Source organism: Neophocaena asiaeorientalis, unplaced genomic scaffold (genome assembly GCF_003031525.2).
Source record: "Neophocaena asiaeorientalis asiaeorientalis breed wild unplaced genomic scaffold, Neophocaena_asiaeorientalis_V1.1 scaffold11, whole genome shotgun sequence".
Taxonomy (NCBI): Eukaryota; Metazoa; Chordata; class Mammalia; order Artiodactyla; family Phocoenidae; genus Neophocaena; species Neophocaena asiaeorientalis.
The window spans coordinates 2,425,407-2,446,140 of NW_020173124.1; the positions used below are offsets into that span (position 1 = coordinate 2,425,407).

At 35.7% G+C, this 20,734-nt stretch overlaps 1 protein-coding gene across 1 annotated transcript in view; it reads left to right on the forward strand.

Moving 5' to 3' along the window:
• KYNU (kynureninase) overlaps nucleotides 1–20,734 on the forward strand; it is a 93,096-nt gene that overhangs the window by 12,714 nt on the left and 59,648 nt on the right. Inside the window, exons 3-4 of the mRNA XM_024744101.1 lie at nucleotides 4,000–4,120; nucleotides 11,947–12,029. Coding sequence (XP_024599869.1) covers nucleotides 4,000–4,120; nucleotides 11,947–12,029 — 204 coding nt within the window. The remainder of the gene's footprint in view (nucleotides 1–3,999; nucleotides 4,121–11,946; nucleotides 12,030–20,734) is intronic.

Below are 20,734 nucleotides of genomic sequence, written 5' to 3' on the forward strand. Positions count from 1 at the left end.
TCTTTATTCTGTTCCACAGCAGTGAATTCCACCATTCTGTCTTCCAGGTCACTTATCCGTTCTTCTGCCTCAGTTATTCTGCTATTGATTCCTTCTAGTGTAGTTTTCATTTCAGTTATTGTGTTGTTCATCTCTGTTTGTTTGTTCTTTAATTCTTCTAGGTCTTCGTTAAACATTTCTTGCATCTTCTCGATCTTTGCCTCCATTCTTTTTCCGAGGTCCTGGATCATCTTCACTCTCGTTATTCTGAATTCTTTTTCTGGAAGGTTGTTGCCTATCTCCACTTCATTTAGTTGTTTCTCTGGGGTTTTATCTTGTTCCTTCATCTGGTACATAGCCCTCTGCCTTTTCATCTTGTCTGTCTTTCTGTGAATGTGGTTTTTGTTCCACAGGCTGCAGGATTGTAGTCCTTCTTGCTTCTGCTGTCTGCCCTCTGGTGGATGAGGCTATCTAAGTGGCTTGTGCAAGTTTCCTGATGGGAGAGACTGATGCTGGGTAGAGCTGGCTGTTCCTTTGGTGGGCAGAGCTCAGTAAAACTTTAATCCACTTGTCTGCTGATGGGTGGGGCTGGGTTCCCTCCCTGTTGGTTGTTTGGCCTGAGGCGACCCAACACTGGAGCCTACCCAGGCTCTTTGGTGGGGGTAATGGAAGACTCTGGGGGGGCTCACGCCAAGGATTACTTCCCAGAACTTCTGCTGCCAGTTTCCCTGTCCTCACAGTGACACACAGCCACCCCCTGCCTCTGCAGGGGAGCCTCCAACACTAGCAGGTAGGTCTGGTTCAGTCTCCCCTGGGGTCACTGCTTCTTCCCCTGGGTCCCCATGCGCACACTACTTTGTGTGTGCCCTCCGAGAGTGGAGTCTCTGTTTCCCCCAGTCCTGTCAAAGTCCTGCAATCAAATCCCACTAGGCTTCAATGTCTGATTCTCTAGGAATTCCTCCTCCCGTTCCCAGGCCCCTAGATTGGGAAGCCTGATGTGGGGCTCAGAACGTTCACTCCAGTGGGTGGATGTCTGTGGTATGTTTTCTCCAGTCTGTGAGTCACCCACCCAGCAGTTATGGGATTTGACTTTATCGTGATTGTGCCCCTCCTACCGTCTCATTGTGGCTTCTCCTTTGTCTTTGGATGTGGGGTATCTTTTTTGGTGAGTTCCTGTGTCTTCCTGTCAATGATTGTTCAGCAGTTAGTTGTGATTCTGGTGTTCTTGTAAGAGGGAGTGAGAGCACGTCTTTCTACTCCACCATCTTGAACCAATCTCCATAATTTCTTCATTACATTTTTGATCCCCTTCTCTCTCTGTCTTCTAAAATCCCTATAATGTGAATATTGGCATGCTTAATGTTATCATAGACATCTCTTAAATTGCTTTCAGTTTTTAAAAAATTTACTTTTCAGTCTGCTGTTCCAACTGGGTGATTTCCATAATTTTATCTTTCAGATCACTTTTGCATTCTTCTGTATCACTTAGTCTGTTATTCATTCCTTCTAATGTGTTTATTTTAGCTACTGAATTATTTAGTTTTGATTGGGTCTTTTTTATATTTTCTAGTTCCTTGTTAAAATATCAGTGTTTAGATCAATTATTTTTTTCTAATTCAGTCAACATTTTTATTAACAATGTTTTGAATTCTTTGGTAAATTATTTATTTATGTTTTATTACTTTTTTCAACGGCTTCCTCTTGTTCTTTCAATTGTGGGTAGTTCTTCTGACTTTTCAGTTCACTTAACTTTGCCTCTATGAATTTACATGAAACAGTTACCTACTGTGGTCTTGAAGGGATGTTCTTAGGTTGGAGCATCCCTGTGCAGACTGCGTGTGCCCAATGCTTTTGGTGGGAGAGCTGGATTTGATATGGATACTAGTCACATCTTCTTCCAGGGTGTGCTGGCAGCTATCTTATGATGTGAGTATCTCATGACTTGGTTAGGTGAAGGTCAGAAAGTTCTTCCTACACTAGCCATTTCTCAGATTCCTTCAGCTTAAAACATCCAATATGCCAAGGTGCTCTATTTTTTTAAATACTTTTTAAAAAATTAATTAGTTTATTTATTTTTGGCTGCTTTGGGTCTTTGTTGCTGTGTGCAGGCTTTCTCTAATTGTGGTGAGCAGGGGCTACTCTTCATTGCGGTGCCCAGGCTTCTCATCGTGGTGGCTTCTCGTTTCAGAGCACGGGCTCTAGGTGCAAGGGCTTCAGTAATTGTGGCACACAGGCTCACTAGTTGTGGCTCGTGGGCTCTAGAGCACAGGCTCAGTAGTTGTGGCACACGGGCTTAATTACTCAGCGGCATGTGGGATCTTCCCGGACCAAGGTCCGTGTCCCCTGCATTGGCAGGAAGATTCTTAACCACTGTGCCACCAGAGAAGTCCAAGGTGCCATATTTTGAGGTAGCATGTCCTGAACCCCATGACTGCCAAGAGTACCAACTTTTAATAAGAAATTTTCTTATCATTCTTCAGAGAAGAGAAGCCTAGGCCCCCACAGCTTAAAGTCCTGTTTGTCTTTCATGTTGTAAAGATCTGATGGCATTAGGTCGGAGAGTGGTGTGTTATCTCTTCATTCTTGTGAAGCACTTTCTTGATACTCTATTCTACCTATTTACATAATGCCAACTAACGCTCACATGGTGACATTTGATGTGCTTTGAGACAAAAAACAAACAAAGAAAACCAAAACTCAACCAAGTAAAAGGAAAATAGTTTAGGATGGGGAACCACACTTTGGGGAGGCATGAGATGAGATAATTCAGTTTACAATTCCACTTTTTTTCACACTGAACACATTTTAAAAATGACTTTCTAAGTAAAAGTAACCCAATACCTATTTATCTGTAAAATGGTCACCAATGAAAGAACAAGACAAAAAAAAAAAAAAAAAAAAAGGGGGGAAGAGAGCAAAAAAAAAAAAATGGGAGCAGAGATCTGGGTGGTTGCCTCCTCTTCCTGGGTTGTTGATAAGGCTGACACACACAGAACATGTTTAGTCTTTAAACTACTTATTTGAATGCTTAGTTGAAATTTGAGCCATGGTACACCAATTAAAACCTCTGGATTCTAAAAAAATCCTTCAGTATTTGTTCTCTATATCGACAAAGAACTGTTAATTAATCAAATTTAAATGTGTGAACAGTATTTACACCTCTTTGATTGGGTCTGACTTAAGAAATGCCAATGAAAAAGTGACGCAGGATCTATAAAAGTAGGTTGAATTAGATGGTATGCTTTTAAAAAGCCTGCAAAGATTTAAGTAGTCTAAATAAAGACAAGTATACTACCAAATGATTCAAATTTCAGCAAGAAGCTTAATCTTTCTTCCCACAGAATTAATATAAAACTTAGTAGAACACAATTATAAACTTGTGCATTTCTAGAAAATACTTGAAGCATATAGATTGGTTTGCTAATGAAATTGCATTTACTGCAATCAAGGAAAAATTATAAAACAAATCACTAAAGTTCTGATTTATTTGAATAAAAAGTAGATATAGAGAACAATCTTTGCCTACATATGTATTAATATTATATGCATACAAAGAACAAAAATCTATAAATTCAATATATCTACTTCAGATATATAAATAATCATTTAGATTTTTAAAATTTGCCTGATCTACAACACCAGGATTATTACTTGTCTAAATTCTGGTAACCTTCTGCTATGACTAGATAGGCTGATATAATTTCTGTAAAAATTCTGGTTTTAACTCTTTTCTATTGGCTATTTATGATTGGGAGTAGCTGTTAATCTAGATTTCCTCGTGGAGCATAATAAATACGACAGACCTGAACAAAAGCATCTATCTGTTTAAACTGTATTTTAAAATATAAATGTAAAAGATTATTTTTCAGAGAACCTGATGTTATCCTTGGGAGGAATTTTAAGATATGTATCATCTTTCTTGGAGTTAATTACATTCATTGTTTGTAGTGGATTAACAATGCCAAATGGAAGAATGTTAATTAATTGAATAAGTATATTTTCCCTTTTCTTCTATTTCAGTTGATTTATCTTTAGTGAATAAGGATGAAGAAGCCATCTATTTCTTGGGAAATTCTCTTGGGCTTCAACCAAAAATGGTTAAAACATATCTGGAAGAAGAACTAGATAAGTGGGCCAAAATGTAAGTATTATTTCAAAAGCTATCATTCAACATCTCATATAAGAATTTTAAAAATCACACCTGGTTGTCTAATATTTGGAAAGGTGTATAGTAGAATCTTAGAATTTTAGAGCACAGGGAACCTGAGGGATTGTGTCATTCAACACTGGATGAAATAACTGAGGATCAGTAAATAAGGTATTATGGCAAGTTAGTTGCAGAATCAATAGTAAAACTTTTGAAATATTTAAAATTTTAAGTTCCTCCCTTGAATTGACACATCTACATCATATGCAATTATTTTATTTTCTAAATGATTAACAAAGCAGTTAATATTTAGGATTCAATTTAGTGTTTTCATGATTAGTTCTTGGCTAAACTCAACCACACTAATTTTTATAAATAAGAAAATAAAAATTGTTGAGGTGGGGAGAGGAGGTTGAGTGGAACAGAAGGTGCTTCCCTCCCCAAATTGAACATGATTATTGAGAAGATGCTCCATTTGGGCTTAGCTAACCATGCAGGAATCTTAAATTAGGATTCATCTTTTTCTCCTTCTTTTATGTTCTGCTTTTACTCTTCTGCTTATGAAACCCTTCATACTCTCTGCTTACCTCAATGCTTACCCTGTTTAATATCAACCTTCTCAACCACTGATTAGCCCTCCCTGAATGTCTATTGCATTAATAATCAGTGCTCTACAATAGGCAGTTTAGAGGTTTCTACTTTCATTAGTTTCATATTCTTAGCTGTATTGTAAATCCCTTAAGGAAAATAACCTAATCTTATGTACTTCTTATCCTTCCCCAGTGATTACTGATAAAGTTGGAACTGAAAATATTTTAAAATATTTTTAACTATTTAAACATTTTATATTTAAAATATTAAAAATAGTACAACTATTTTAAAAATATTTTTTGACTCTTAGAATCTGAAAAATAGCTATGAAGGGGAAGCTAAACCTGAAGGACAGGAAAAAAAAAATTCAGGAAGGAAGATGAAAAATTCAGGAAGGAAGATGAAACTAAACCAGATAAGAATTCTGAGCAAGATATTTGGTTCTTATAGAAACTCAGAATGCCTTTTCCAGCTTTCTATATTCTTCAGGTCAGTGGTCTTTTACATTGAGACCAAAACCTCTTCTATAAAGTTTAGTTTACACTGACTATGCCAATGATTACTACCATGGCTATTAGATAACATTGTAAAGTTTCTTAATTTAAGTGGTTAAGAATGTAAGTTCACAACTCAATGCAAGAACAATAGAGTTTTATATAGTTTATTAGGCATATTATAACTTTACCTGCATAACATTTATGCATAAATTGAAAAATAACTATCACCACATTTGGAAGCATTTTGCACTAGCAAGCTTTAGTATTTAAAAAATGAGGGTCATAGTTAATAAAAATGGTTAATATTCATTTTTGGCCTTAACGTAAAAGATAGCAAAGAATTAGATTGAATTTGAACTTTGGAGAGTGTCCTTGACTCTTGGATATTCATTCAGCAAGACTGTGCATTTTTATCCTTCAGGTATTTTAAAAAGATGCCGCTCTTCTCTCCTATTCATATTCTTATGATTATCCTACTTTATTAAAAGAACGGTTGATTATTCTCAAGACATGTATTCCAGTTATGTTCCAGGAAAGTGCCTCTCTGTCATAATGCCCTTCTATTGTTGTTACCTTTCAATTTTATATTTTACCTTGTGACAACAGAAAATTACATAATCTTAAACCCTCTACCTATTTTTCATCAGACAGACGATTTAGCAAGGAGGCGCACTGTAGTGCTTCAAGCAATGTAAAGTAAATTTTAAAAAGACTTCTTCTGAGAAAAAGATTAGGTAGCTAGTTTGTTTTATTTAGTCTTTTTGCTGTAAACTGTGGTGGCCCAGTCAACATCATAGCCCTGCCAGCTCAATGTCAGTGGTGTTTTAGGTGCATGATCGCAATCCTGTTTTCCCCTATCCCACCCTTGATCTTTCATCTCCAATAGGTTTGTTCATTACTTTTTGCTCCTAAATATTTAGCTTAAAATTCCACTCTGGCCTTTTCCAGCTAAGGTTGTGTTGGGAGGAAAACTTTTCCTCTACCAACTTACATTCTAGTGGTTGGGGGCGTGAGAATTAATTGACAGCAGACAGATTAGCAGGAGAAAAGTTTGTTTCACATGTGTGCAGAAGCACGCTACAAACAGTGATTCACTGATCAGCCAGAGTAAAGGTTTAAAACCAACTTAACAAAAGGGGCGAGTTTTAGGGCTTCAGTAGGAAAGTATGGAAGGTTCTGTTGGGCTTTTCCATCCTGATGATAATGGGCAGTATCTTTCCAGGCTGGAAGCCCCCCAAGAGGAAGATGGAGGGGAAGTAAATTTGTAACTCCTAGTGCTAAGCGTCATTTTTCTCTGACGGTGGGTCAATGGCAATGGCATTTTCAGGAGGCTTTCCTTAAGTCTAGATAATGTTTCTTTCTTAGGCTGCTGTTTGTCCACATGCTTTTAGTTTAAAGTAATCTTCATGGTACTCTGGTGGCCTGTTGGTTACTTCAATTCCCTTTCTGGCTATTGCTTTTGTTTTAAATCTCCCCTGCATATATTTGATTTGCCTCTAGATCCAGGGCCTCCCATTACTGTGGTGAGTTTTATCCGATTATCTGTTCCTCTTCATCTCCTCCAACCCCACTTCTGCCCTACTTCTTAGCTGATACCCAAGCCAGGCCAGTGCCTCCCCCTCTTCTAGATCACTGAGAGATTTTGAGAAGAACTGAGTCAAAGAGAGCTACACAGTCACTAAACACTCTAATGCACATTGAAATTAGTTGGAAAAAAAATAATATTAAAAATTTATAATCTTAACAGTAACATAGAAATTTGAGTGCTCTAAGCAAGATATTACTCTGGGATATTGATGCCAAGTCTCTGGCCATCCATGACCTATAATGTAGGAAATGACATTTGGCTCATGGTTTTCATCTTCTATGTCATCATCTTTTATGGCCTATTGTAGACATACTACCTACTTATCTACAAAATAAACCATCACTGGTCACAATGCCATCCAATCTTATAATTCATATGGCTACCATATTTGATTATTTATACTAAAGAAAAGTCAAGGATACAGGCATACTTAGAAATATTTTAGGACCCAAATGATTTCTTCTAAAACTTCAAGTTACTTAAGGCAAAACTATGAAAATAAAATACTTACCTCTGTGATTTTTATAAATGATTATCATTATTTTCCAAAGTCATTTTCAACTGTATGTGATTTCTAAAGTAGGTTAATGACACTTTACTTTGGAGTATATATTATTTGTTTGGTGAAATGATAATATTTAGATAATTTTAATATTCTGAAATAGAAAACTTTTAGGGTAATTTCATTCTTTGATATATAATAATTAGTTATCAGCAAGAAGCTACCATAAACAATAAGAAGCAACAATATCATATGCTTGTCCATTGTGGGTCTGCTAGGATGGATAGGCAATAAACTTAAATAATTTTTGAGAACATTTAAAATTATGTATTTTACCAATGGCCCAGATTATTTAAAGGAGAATAACATGGGTTAATATTCATAGCGGTAAAGTTCGGCTAGAAGGGAAAGATATGTCAGTCCTAAAGAGCACATTGTAAGTTGAGAAATGTATATTGTGTCCCTAAGATATAATCACTATATCTTAGGTCTTCTGGGTTGTCTTATCTGCTAGATAAATAAATTTCTTTCTTTTTCATAAGAGCAAAAACTTGCCACATTTGTGTTTTTATAGGCATTCTTCTAAGAATTGAGACATATTAGGTAGAATTATTTAAAGAGAAAAATAGCCCACTGAATTACATATTAGGAACAAAAGGCCTGGTTTGCAGACAGTGACTTAACTTACATGGCAATGTGTGTGCAGAAAAGGTACTGGTAAAGCACATGGGAGAGGTCTGCTCCTGCAGACCTGCAGTGGTTCAATTTATGGGTTTCTTTCTTTTTAAAAAAAAAAAAAAAAGTGTATTGTAAGGGAGGAAAGACTGTCCCCCTACTCTCCTAGATCCATTAGCTGGGTCTACGAAATAAACACAACAGGCAGATTAACAAGAGAGAAGGCATAAAAGTACATGTTTAACATTACGTGTATGAGGGCGTCACAGGAAAAAGAAAAAAGTGAATATCCAAAAAATCAATGAGATTTGAGAGCTTATGTACTGTCTTAATAGGGACAGAGGAGGGGTATATAAGCTACTCTGGGGAAAGTAAACGATTTTTAGGAAGGATGAATGGAACTTTAGAAGAATAGATGGGAAGTGTGATAGCTTGTGACAAAGTTTGTCTGGCTGTGGTGCTGACTTCTAGTCTCCTCTCTTGTGACAAGAGTAAATCTCCTCTGGTTGATGAAACTCCTGAGGAGGGAATTTATGACAACTGAGTCCTTTTTGGAGGATCTGTCTTCAGGCAGATAAGGAGAGTTCAGAGATATCTTCCCCATGTATTTGCTGTTTTTCAAGTGCATTCCTTTTTATTAATTTATTTATTTAATTTATTTATTTTTGGCTATGTTGGGTCTTTGTTGCTGTGCGCGGGCTTTCTCTAGTTGCGGCGAGAGCAGGTTGCACTTTGTTGCGGTACGTGGGCTTCTCATGTGGTGGCTTCTCTTGTTGTGGAGCATGGGCCCTAGGCACGCAGTCTTCAGTAGCTGCAGCATCTGAGCTGAATAGTTGTGGCTCGTGGGCTCTAGAGTACAGGCTCAATAGTTGTGGCACATGGGCTTAATTGCTCCATGGCATATGGGATCTTCCCAGACCAGGGCTTGAACCCATGTCCCCTGCATTGGCAGGCGGATTCTCAACCACTTTACCACTAGGGACCTCAAGTGCATTCTTTGTGTTTTGTGCAAAATAATCCTTAGGCCAAAGAGGCCAGTTTTAGTGTGGCATATTCTGCCACCCTTCAGTATGAATAAGAAAATACGTGGTATGACATGTGACGGAGCTTTTCCTGACATCTCTGTTGGCTAATCGACAATTGGGTCACAGAAAAAAACTTGTGATATCATTAAGGAAGACTGTGAAGTCTTATTTATTCGCTTATTGGGGGGAGCTTTTAAAAGCAGGGCCACTTCTCATTTTGTAGGATGGTTAAAGCACAGTCATATTTCAAAGAGGATCCACATTTCTATTAACTTCCTAATTAGATTTTATATTCTGAAATTTAATTTTCTGAGCAAATACTGCTTTGTAGACTTCTCTGAGAACAGCTCACTCAGGCAATGATTGATGCTATGGTAGTGAGTGAATGCTTTCCTATGCTCTCTTTTCCTTTCCAGCATTTGTAAAAGAAGATTGCAGCTACACTGCAACTATTTTAAGCAGTTTTGAATGAGAACAACATAATCTTTCTCTTAACTTGAATATGTACGTTATGAATGCAGTGTGATCCACATCAGCTCTTTCTAATGACAGGCCATTTTACTTTGAGTTTATTTGGGTAACACTTTCTAAATACATTTCACTATCTCAGGCTAGGAGACTGACAAAATGAAGAAGCTGACTCTGCATGTGATATTTTAAAGGGAGGAAGATGACAAAAGCATTCCAAGAAGAAAGTATCCTTAAAGATTATTATCATGGTGTCTACCACAGTGAGAAGTAGGTGGCATCATATTCTGAGATATAAATTCTCTGAGGCAGAACATAGACTTTTACTACCTAAATGTAATAAGATGTATTGTGCTATCAGCAAGGCCATGGAGCTCTATATGATTAAAATAAAAATGTATCCAAGTATCTTCCTTTAAATACTATTTAATGATAATGATTTTTGTCTTTAGCATTTATATTGGAAGTCAAGAAAGAGGCAAGCTGCAGGCTATCTAATAATAATATGAATAATATGCACTAACAGTTGCCCTTCTTTTCCTCCTTAGTTCTTATAGTCTATGTTTATTCTCAAAGAAAGTCTTCTTCCTTCATCTCAGTTTATATGCTAATTGAAATATTAGCTTAAAAGTTGTGTTTTACACCTCATGCTGGTGAAGTGAGTTTTAACATTAGATTTTCATTAGGAAAGAAGACTCAGAAAAGGGGTACCATGTACCAATCTTTTTCACATGTTACTTGTTTTTCATAGCCATACTTTAAGTTATATATTGTAACCCACTTACTTTTATAAAAGTGGAAAATTAGGCCCTATACACCTCTAATAAATGTAGCCTCGGGCCCAGTATTGCCCTGGACCTGTCTCATCCCAGGTGATGGAGCCAATTGCTAAATATTCAAGATTTTTGTTGATACCAAATTGGCCATGTGAATGGGGGTAGTCATACCGCAAAAAACAGAAAGGGCTAAAAAACAGGGCTCCTCCCTTCCAGTTCCCCACTGCTCTGTAGAGGAGAAAAAATATTTTCCTTTACCCTACTGAGTTTTTACCTGAGAGCTTGTAATAAAAGATTAACAAGAGAAGAACAAACGGAAGTGTATTAACATGAATACCTCATATATACATAGGAAACACCCAGGGAAAAATGAGTAACTCCCAAAAGTGGCTTAGAATTCAAGCTTAAATCCCTTGTTAAAAGGGAAAGAGGAGGAGAGATGAAGGCCTCTTAGAGGAGAGTAAAGGATTTCTATGAAAGATGGTCCTTGAAGAATAGATGACAAAGTTTATCTGGGGTGTCACTGACTTCTAATCTCTTCTGTGCTAAGAATCAATTTTCCCTGGTTGATGAAACTCCTGAGGAGGGGATTTATGACAACTGAATTCCCTTTGAAGGATCTGTCTTTAGGCAGATAGGGAAGTTCAGAGAAAGCTTCTCCATGCATTTTCTGTTTTTCAAGTGCCTACAGCTCAAGATGATCAATACACCACTATGCTACATTTTAGTGTGGTGTGTTCTGCTACCCTTCACCTCTGAGAGTAGGTTTACCAGCTCACCACTGCCAGCTTACTTAATTTCAGAGTATGTATTCATCACGATTAGCACTATACATAGAGCACATGCTCATTCTTTTCTTCCAAGTTTAAATAGTCTTTGGATTCCAAAAGAATTAAAAACAATCTAATTCAAAGCTTCCTAAGATATGTTTGTAACAGTACACAAAGTCACTCCCTTCTTAATCCTTTGTTTTAATTTCTTCTCCTATATTTTTCAAATATTTTGCCTCCTCATTTGATAGAAACTACCAGAGAGTTGAAGTTCTCTTATGTATTTTGTGTTTTTTCCATTATGCCTACTGGGATACTTACTAGAATAATAAAATTGAGCTAGAATATGATAGATGAAATTGCTAGAAAATAGGTCAAGAAATAGTGTTGGCTTTGATTATTGCCACGTTTTACTATCTACTTAAAATGTTACCATGAGTATAGTCACATTTTATACACTTCTATTTAATTTACAGATTGTAATTATATTTTAATGTTTAATTAATAATCATTTTAATCTCTAGCCTCAAATAACAGTTAATATGTTTTAGTATAGGTACAACTATATGGTATGGTATACAAGTAAGGTACTCAAATAGTCTTGAAATTTTCAAAAGAAAAGAGAAAAAAATAACGTCTTAGACTCCAAAATAGAGAAAAATAATGAAATATATGGGTAATCGCCCCTACGCTCCCCAACAGAAAGGAAATCAAAGAAATTTTTTTAAATGACAAGTTAAAAAGCAGAGTTTCAAGTATTACTTTTGGTTTTCAAAAAAGCATGCTTTTTATTAAAACACTACAAAGACTCATTTAGAAATGTCCAGTTGCTAATGCTGATATCTGAAAACTCTCACACACACACTCACACAGATAGACACAGACACACACATAAACTAAGATTGTTCATCTCCCTTTTCAATTTCAGGGGAGCCTATGGTCATGATGTAGGGAAACGTCCTTGGATTATAGGAGATGAGACTATTTTAGGACTTATGACTGACATTGTAGGTAAGTATAAAATGAATTTTTTCCAAAAGAATCATAATGATATAATCATTTAGTTATACACATAGGTTATACGGTAAAAATTTTATTGAAGAATGTCCTGATTTTCTATTTTAATCCATAACACTAAGGCGTAAGCATGCCTTTAATTAAGACTTATTGCTAATGTTATTTTTTATTATATATTCTAGGACTAGTATTTGCCCACCAATGAGAAACACACATATTTATAATTAAATAAGTTTCATAAAAATCAACTTAAAAGAATTTTCTAAGGTTTTATTATATGGTAAAATAAACATTAATCGTAACATGCTAAAGGTCTAAAACACCAATATGTTTTGGTTCATTTCAACTTAACTCATGGTGATCTTTTAAAATTAGGCTGAGTGCTGTTGAAAATAATATAGTTGATGCTGTTTTTTGGTATATAATGTATTCCTTAAAGTGAATTCTATCTACTCTTGGTAGAACTATTCAAGATAGTTTTAGATGGTAAATGTGTTAACATTTCAAAAAAAGTTATCTGTTTAATTGGATTGATTATTCAGCATTGCCTAAAATCTTATATGAAATTTAAGGTATTAAACAAACAAAAAATATAGCTCTGGTGACCAGAGACGAGTGTGCTTCTGGGCCCCATAGTAAGTTTCCTACATACAGCCTCTTCTTTAAGATCAGGAAATGTAACAAACTTCCCTAAAACATACAAATAAACATAGAGAATTAGGCAAAGTGAGGTGACAGAGGAATATGTTCCAAACAAATAACAACATGAAACTGAAGAACTAAGTGAAGTGTTGATAAGTAATCTACTCGATAAAAAAATCAAGGTAGTGATTATAAAAATGCTCAATGAATTAGGGAGAATGGATGAAAACAGTGAGGAGTTAAACAAAGAGTTAGAAAATATAAAGAAGAACCAAACAGACCTGAAGAATACAATAACTGAAATAAAAATACACTAGATGGAATCAACAGTAAATTAGATGATACAGAGGAACGTGTCAGTGAACTGGAAGACAGAGTAGTGTAAATCACTCCAGCTAAGCAGAGAAAAGAATAAAGAATTGAAAAATAAGGACAGTTTAAGAGACCCCTGGGACAATATCAAGTGTACTATCATTCACATTATAGGGGTCCCAGAAGGAGAAGACAGAAAGGGGCAGAGAAGTTATTTGAAGTGATAATAGCTGAAAACTTCCCTAACCTGGGAATGGAAACAGACATCCAGGTCCAGAAATCACAGAGATAAGATCAAACCAAAGAGGTCCACACCAAGACACATTGTAATTAAAATGTCAAAAAATAAAGAGAAAGAGAAAATCTTAAAAGCAGCAAGGGAAAAGCAAGTAATTACATACAAGAGAACTCCCATAAAACAGTCAGCTGACTTTTCAGCAGGAACTCTGCAAGGCCAGAAGGGAGTGTCATCACATATTTAAAGTGGTGAAGAAAAAAAAAACCTACAAACAAGAATACTCTACCTGGCAAGACTATCATTCAAATTTGAAGGAGAGATGAAGAGTTTCACAAATAAGCAAAAGCTAGAAGAGTTCAGCACCACTAAATCTGCTTTACAAGAAATGTGAAAGAAACTTCTGTAAGTGGAAAAGAAAAGGCCACAACTAGAAATCTCTCTCTCTGTTTTAATGTTCTTACACAGTATTCATTTGCTCTGTAACAATTCACATTTTAAATAGTGCTTCCTGACAACATGACAGCTGGCTCTTCTTGAACAGGGGCAATAAGGATAGCAATTCACATTCAAGGTGGTAATATTACCAGACCACACTAGAAGGGTAAGCAGAGATTCTCTGGGGGAGGGTGTATGTGGTGGGGAGGATGTTGTCTAGGGTAGAGGGTTTGTAAGGGAAGGAAAGAGGAGAGGTTGGGAGAAGGAACACCCTTGAATTTGCAGAAGTCATTACTCTATCTAAGTAGTGGTTGTATTGGCTTTGCTGGTAACCCCATGTAGGGAGAAGAGGAAGAAAGGAGCACTTCCTATCTTAGATGTTTGGTTGGGGGCTTGCCTGCGAGGAGAAGGAAGTTTAGGGACACATTTGACAAGAGACCAGCACCCACACCAATCAGGTGAAGCTTACTCAGTCTTCAGCCACCATTTACATCCTCTGTACTGGCTGCAAGAGGGAGAGGAAACCTCAAGCTTTTGCACTATGTTTAACAAGGAGAAATTCAAACTTATTATAGTCAAAACAATCTAAGGCAGTTTGCAAACATACCACAAAGAATTTAGGGACATTGTTTTTCTAGCTTCTTCTTATGTATTTCTGGGAGTCACCCCAGCATAAATATAGTCTTCTGCCCCAATCAACCCCCACAAACCAGATCCTCAGTAAACAACTTTGCATTTTACTCCTGCCCAAAGTGGCTGGCTTCCCAGAAAGCCTCAACATGGTAGAGAACGAGGCCTAGGTGGCCCAGCCCAGGTTGCAGGGCTACTGCCCAAGTTTAGGTATTCAGTCAACTAAAAATTAGTCCTTAGAATTCTCTATTAGACTAAAATCTCACTGGTAAAGGCAAGGAGGACACAGTTCAGTCCATAACATATTCCCTGTGAAAACAGAGTTAAATAAATGTTTATCCACCTCTGCGCTAACTTAGCTCCCAGTATCTAGGCAGGAGACTGGAAAAGTCTTCTCTGCGATATTTGGGCAGCCTGAAGGTTCTGACATGGATTTTCATAGCACGACAAACCCCACCACATGCACAGCGGGGAACACAGTGGGTGCTTAACACACCCCAAACTACCAGACTTTAAGGAAAACCTGTTTTTAGTTTATGAACTATATGAATGTGTAACCTGTTCCATTCAGCAAGTTAAAAAAACAAACAAACAACACTCCATCGAAGAGTTGCAAGCAAAAGCAACAAGCTCGGTTTGCTGCTAGTTATTACTGAGTAATCATTACACTACACACATTTCTGTTTTATGTGGTTATATTATAGGATCAGAAGATTGGCTTCTAGTTAGATAACACATTAAGTACAAACTGAAAATGCTCCCTTCTATTCCAAAAACAGAGAAATGATAGAAAAAAATTTAGATTAACAAACATATAGCAACACTAAAAAAAATTAAATAGAAATCCCTACTGACCAGAAATATAGCAATTGCTGAGAAAGAAGCAGTTGAAAGCTAGAAGCACAATATCTGGGGGGTAGTGCATGGAGCCAGGAGTGTGTAGGGCCTGAGTGCAGGACTCTCACAAGCCCCAGGGCGAATCTGCAGAGCCCTGGATGCTTGGGGCTCAAACTCAAGGCCAGAACCTTGTCAGCCAGGGTGGGTAAAGGTGAAAACATAGCATCTCCTGCCAAACCAGTCAGGATCTTGGGAGCACAGAGCATTTGATCAGACTGCCAGCATTATCCAGAGGAGTGTATATTTTCATGGAGGGAATTCCCACCTGAACAATCCTGGACTACATTTACGGGTGTATTAATTAGTTGTTTGACAATGCTTTCATTTATGCTCATTTTTTAGACGCCTATTATATTCATTCAAATGCCTAACATGTAAATTTTAAAAAAAATTGAAAAAAATCCTGCATTAATTTGACCTGAGCATATATGTTTTCCTTAGATGTGGACTGTCTCTTTCTTTGCTAGATTTGCTTTCAGAACATAAATTGCATTCTAATCCTATTATTTTGTGATTAGTATTTATCATCCTTTAAAGAGGAGTTCAGATGTTTATATACAGGCCAGGGAAGTGGTAAGGCTATCATTTAGTGAGATTTATTTATGAAGCCCATAAAACCTGCAAAAAGATTTCCTTTGATCGTTTAAAAGTTTATAGCTCTATTGCAACTTATTAAATGTGCATGTGTTTTGTTGCCCAGCAAATACACATATGTCAGAATGATCAATGAAATTTAAACCAGCCCACCTCTCATGATGATTACTAAGGAAATTAAAAAACAACAACAACTAAATACTCAGATTTATTTAGATAAGTAAGAAGATTGAACTTACTAAAAATGTTTAAAGAATATTTATCAGTTCTAGCTTTAGGGATTTTTGTGTGTCTTTGAAATACCATACAAAGCTGTAAAGTATGGGACAAACTTTATTATGTTTTCTGTGATTTTTGTCCTTGAATGTTGTATAAATTAAATTACAGTCATTTGATCCTAATTATACAGGATATAAAAATAACAATTATGTCTTGAAATGGGCAAAGTCACATTTGTACATATGAAACTCAATAAACAGTATATGTATTGTTTATTATATATATATATATATATATATATATATACAGTATATATATATTCTCAAAGTTTCAAGCCTTAATATGACAAATGCATTGTCATATTTTATTTGAAATATTGTCAGTGCATTAAACTAAATATTTAGTTTAATGATTAGTTTATTAAATGTTTATTTTGTTCTCTACAATTTATGTTGTATCAGGAGAAATATTTCTACTATTTTTGTTGTTGACAGTATCTTCAAAAGTATATTATGAGCTATATTTTAAAAGCTTGTTTTTCTTTTTAATTTCAGTAGCTATCATCTATCCCCAAATTTCTTTACTTTTAAAACTGTATATATTAGTCCAAGAAACGGTTCTTAACTTAAGTTGAAAAATGAATGAGTTCACTTTGTTCGATTTAGTAGTAACTGATTCTTTTAGAAGGTATTTTGTGTCTGTTCATGTTTATTTTCTTTGTTGCAAATCCCATGCAGGTTCCCTTTTGCCTTGGTTGATAGTAAGTTCTGAGAAAATTTGGTGGAGTTCGAAGTAGCAAAAATATTTAGTTAAAAAAATATATATATTTAATAGCTCCTAATTTGTTTCTCATCCACATATATAGTACTCTGTTGCACTTTTTAAAATCATTCTTTCTCACACGTAATGCAAGAAACCTAAAATCCTCTTTGGAAGTAGATATTGTATAAATCACAAAATAAATGTTAAAATTATGTGGTAACTACGGAAGAGAGCAGCAGAAGTCAAATTGATTTTTGCTACTTGTGGGCTGTCTAAATGTGTCATGAACAGATAAGTTGTATATTTTGGACTATGACTGAATCTTCCAGGTTCTTAAAACCACAACCTGTATTTTGCCATAAAATTTCTCAAAAAGAAGTAACAGGAGTATAATAAAAATTATTATGTGTACAAATTGATAGAGTGGATAGAGAAGTGGAAGACACAGTGAGCAACCCTATATTTCTATGTCCACAGACATAGAAAAGAATTTCCATTTCAGATGAGAAGAAAAACCATTAATAAAACATTTTATATGGAGCTAACAATTCTGCAAAACATGGAATAACTTTCCCTTAGAGTTAATGTCATATTATCAAGATGCTAGAAATAGAATTGCTGAAGAATACTGTTAGTATTATTATTAAGCCTACTTCTCCCTGGGTACATAAACATCACAAAGGGCTAGATACATACATTTTGGCTTATAAAAATGTTGTAAAGTGAACATAGATTTGCTTTATGAAACTTGTGGTTGACCCTCAGAGAAGCAATAATCCCTGGGAGCTCTCTCCAAAGTCATAAATCCTCAACCACACACTAGCCACCTCCAAGGCCATAGGAATTTGCTATTTGAAAAACAGAGTGGAAAGTTCTCGGACTTAGCCGAACTACAAACCTTACAACAAAATCCACAATTAACATTTGCATCTGCTTAATAAAATATACAGAACATGGTATGGCAGTTATGAGATCCATCATTAACCTTCTTATCAAACACTAAGCAGCCTGGAACCCTCCTGACCTCACTTTGCAAAATATTTGAAATTAAATGAAGATTAGAAAGGTGCTGAGGGATGTTAGTAATGAACATGGGCTTCCTATATTTGACTTACAGGGAGTGGATAATGTAGACAACACTTCCAAATGTTACCTTGAACAAAGATTTTAATTAATATTTTTTTCTATAAGATTTTGTCTCCTACTTCCTATCTGTGAGACCTTAAGTGAGTTAGTTCATTTCTGTGCACATCAGTTTCCTCATTGATAAATATGGAAATCAAAGTAGATACCTTATCAAGTTACTGTGAAGTGTTGGCACATAATAAGGGCTCAATAAACGTTAGCATGCCAGGCATTGAGATAAGAAGGCAGTGCTTGTACATAACTTTCACCTTCTGGTAAACAAAAAGTTATGTTCAATAAATAAGCAAGCAAGAAAGCACTCTTCAAATGAGAACCCTGGCTCACACCCATCTCAGATGAAGTAATTCAAATTTTTACATTTACTGCAGTGAGTTTTATATGATCTTCTAAAATAAAGACTCTTTCAAATCCTCATAAGTTTTCATGAAGTTTTTAAAAAAAACCTTGGCCTCCAATAAATTTGCCCTCAATACTTGTGGTTCTTTCTTTTATTTTTATTTTTTTTTGAATTTTAGTCAGATGAATGGATAAAGAAGATGTGGTGTATACATATACAATGGAATATTACTCAGCCATAAAGAAGAATGAAATAATGCCATTTGCAGGGGCGTGGATGGACCTAGAGCATATTATGCTTAGTGAAAGAAGTCACACAGAGAAAGACAAATACTGTATGATATCACCTATGTGGAATCTAAAAAATAATACAGAAGAAGGTATATGCAAAACAGAAACAGAGTTATGGATGTAGGAAACAAACAAGTGGTTGCCAAAGGGAAGAGGAAAGAGGGAGGAGCCAAATAGGGGAGTTACAAACTACTATGTATAAAATAGATAAGCAACAAGGATATATTGTATAGCACAGGGAATTACAGTTCATACTTATAGTTATTGATGTTTCAACATTATTTCACAAAAAGTTCTTGGGAGAAGGAAAAAGTACAAAGAAAAGCAACTTGAAATAATTTCATCTTGCTTAAAAAAAATTTGTCTTATGGAATGCTGATAATATTGAAATATCTTAAAACAACATGTTGATTTCAGAAATACATATTGGACCAAAAGAGATAGGTCAATTAGATATATTTCCTTTGGAAAATAGGCTAAAAATCAGTCTGACTGGTGGCCCTTTCATGTTAACAATGCTTGTTTCTTTAGTGCCTTTAGGTCATATTTGGAATAAACATTACTGTTAATGTTCTGCAGCATTAATATTTGCACCATCCTTAGATATACATAGGTACGCACGCACATGTTAAGTACACCGAACCTCTCCTTGACAAAGTTCGTTAGCAGGTGAGGAGGGCATTTTGTGAAGAGCTTGATTGAATTTAAAGTGTGCCAAGGCGGGATAATTTTTGCGGGCAAATTATTCAACTCAGTGAGGGATTATTTACAAAGAATTGATCCAATGTTAGCATGCCATTGAGAGTGAGGGGAGGAAAGGCCACGTGTATGTCTAGATTAATTCAGCCTAGCACTTGTGGTTCATCACATTCCATGCAAGAAAAATTTTAGGTGATCCAAAATGAACACTATTATTTGAAGGACTAACATTCCTGAGGAATGAATAATTATTTTAATCAGAAGGTAATCACTAAGCAAAAATGGAATGCCTGACCTTGTATAGAAAGTCTCACTCCCTTCCTGCCTCTTCTATTTCTTTGTTTTCATTTTGTGATAAAATTTATGAACTTTCTCTTCTGTTTTCTTCCCACCACATTCTTTCAAATGCTTTTCTTTCTACTAATTCTGCTTTCTCAGTATGTTTGGGGCGTGGCTCCCCCATGGATACCAAAATAGGAGGATGCTCAAGTCCCTAATATAAAGTGAGTCGTGCCATGAATAAAGTCCGTCCTCCATATCCGCAGGTTTCATATCCGCAGATAAGGAGGGCCAAATGTATTATTTTTCCTTCCTTTTCTCCTTCCACGCTCCCTGCCAGAATATTTTTTATTAAAATGAATAGTGTTCAGAAAAGATGTGTGTAAAGAGCTAACAGGGAGTTAAGGGTTATATAAGATTAATATAATAGATAATGTTTTGTTTTAGAAATAACAGTAAAAATTCATACCATAATGCAAAGAAACAAAATAAAGCTTGCAGCATTTCTTTCACCATATTTCTAAAAGACTTTTATACCGTAGGAGAAGACATATGCCCCTGTATACAAATTAAGCTTTCTAGTATGTTTGAGACATTTTATTTAGTGCTAGGAATGCAGAATGAGGTTGTCGTTATTGTCCCCTGACTTGAGACACTATTCACATTACAATGACCAGAGATACATCTCTTAACAGCCACCATTTATTTACCAGCCTTGCATTCAAATGGGGAAATCCATCAATCAAATGCAACAAAAAGTTTTTCTTGACTAAATGAAGACACAGGCCTTTCCTTAAATGGCTATGCTGAAATATAAATTCCTAAATTATACACTTATTTCCAGTGGCCTTCCCTCAAGTGAACTTAACCTAAAATCCATCTATTAATTAGATTAATTATTCTACTTACTGTCTATTCTTTTAGTAAAAATGGGAGTCTATCAGAAGTATTTCATTGGATACAAAGTGCAAGACTCGTATGATGCATTTTCTCTAACACCTAGTACAGCCTTACAAACGTTAAAGCTCACAGCCCATTTTTCTCACTGACAGTAAAGAGAAATCATTCCTATTAAACAGGTCTAATTGCCTTTAAGAGACATCATAAGAACTAAAAATAGGGAAAGTATTAATATATTTGTTATTGTGCTCTGAGTTCTTAAGTATTCAATGTATGCTTTGTCTCTGGGTCTGTTTCCAGTGGCAAAACCCTTGTTAAC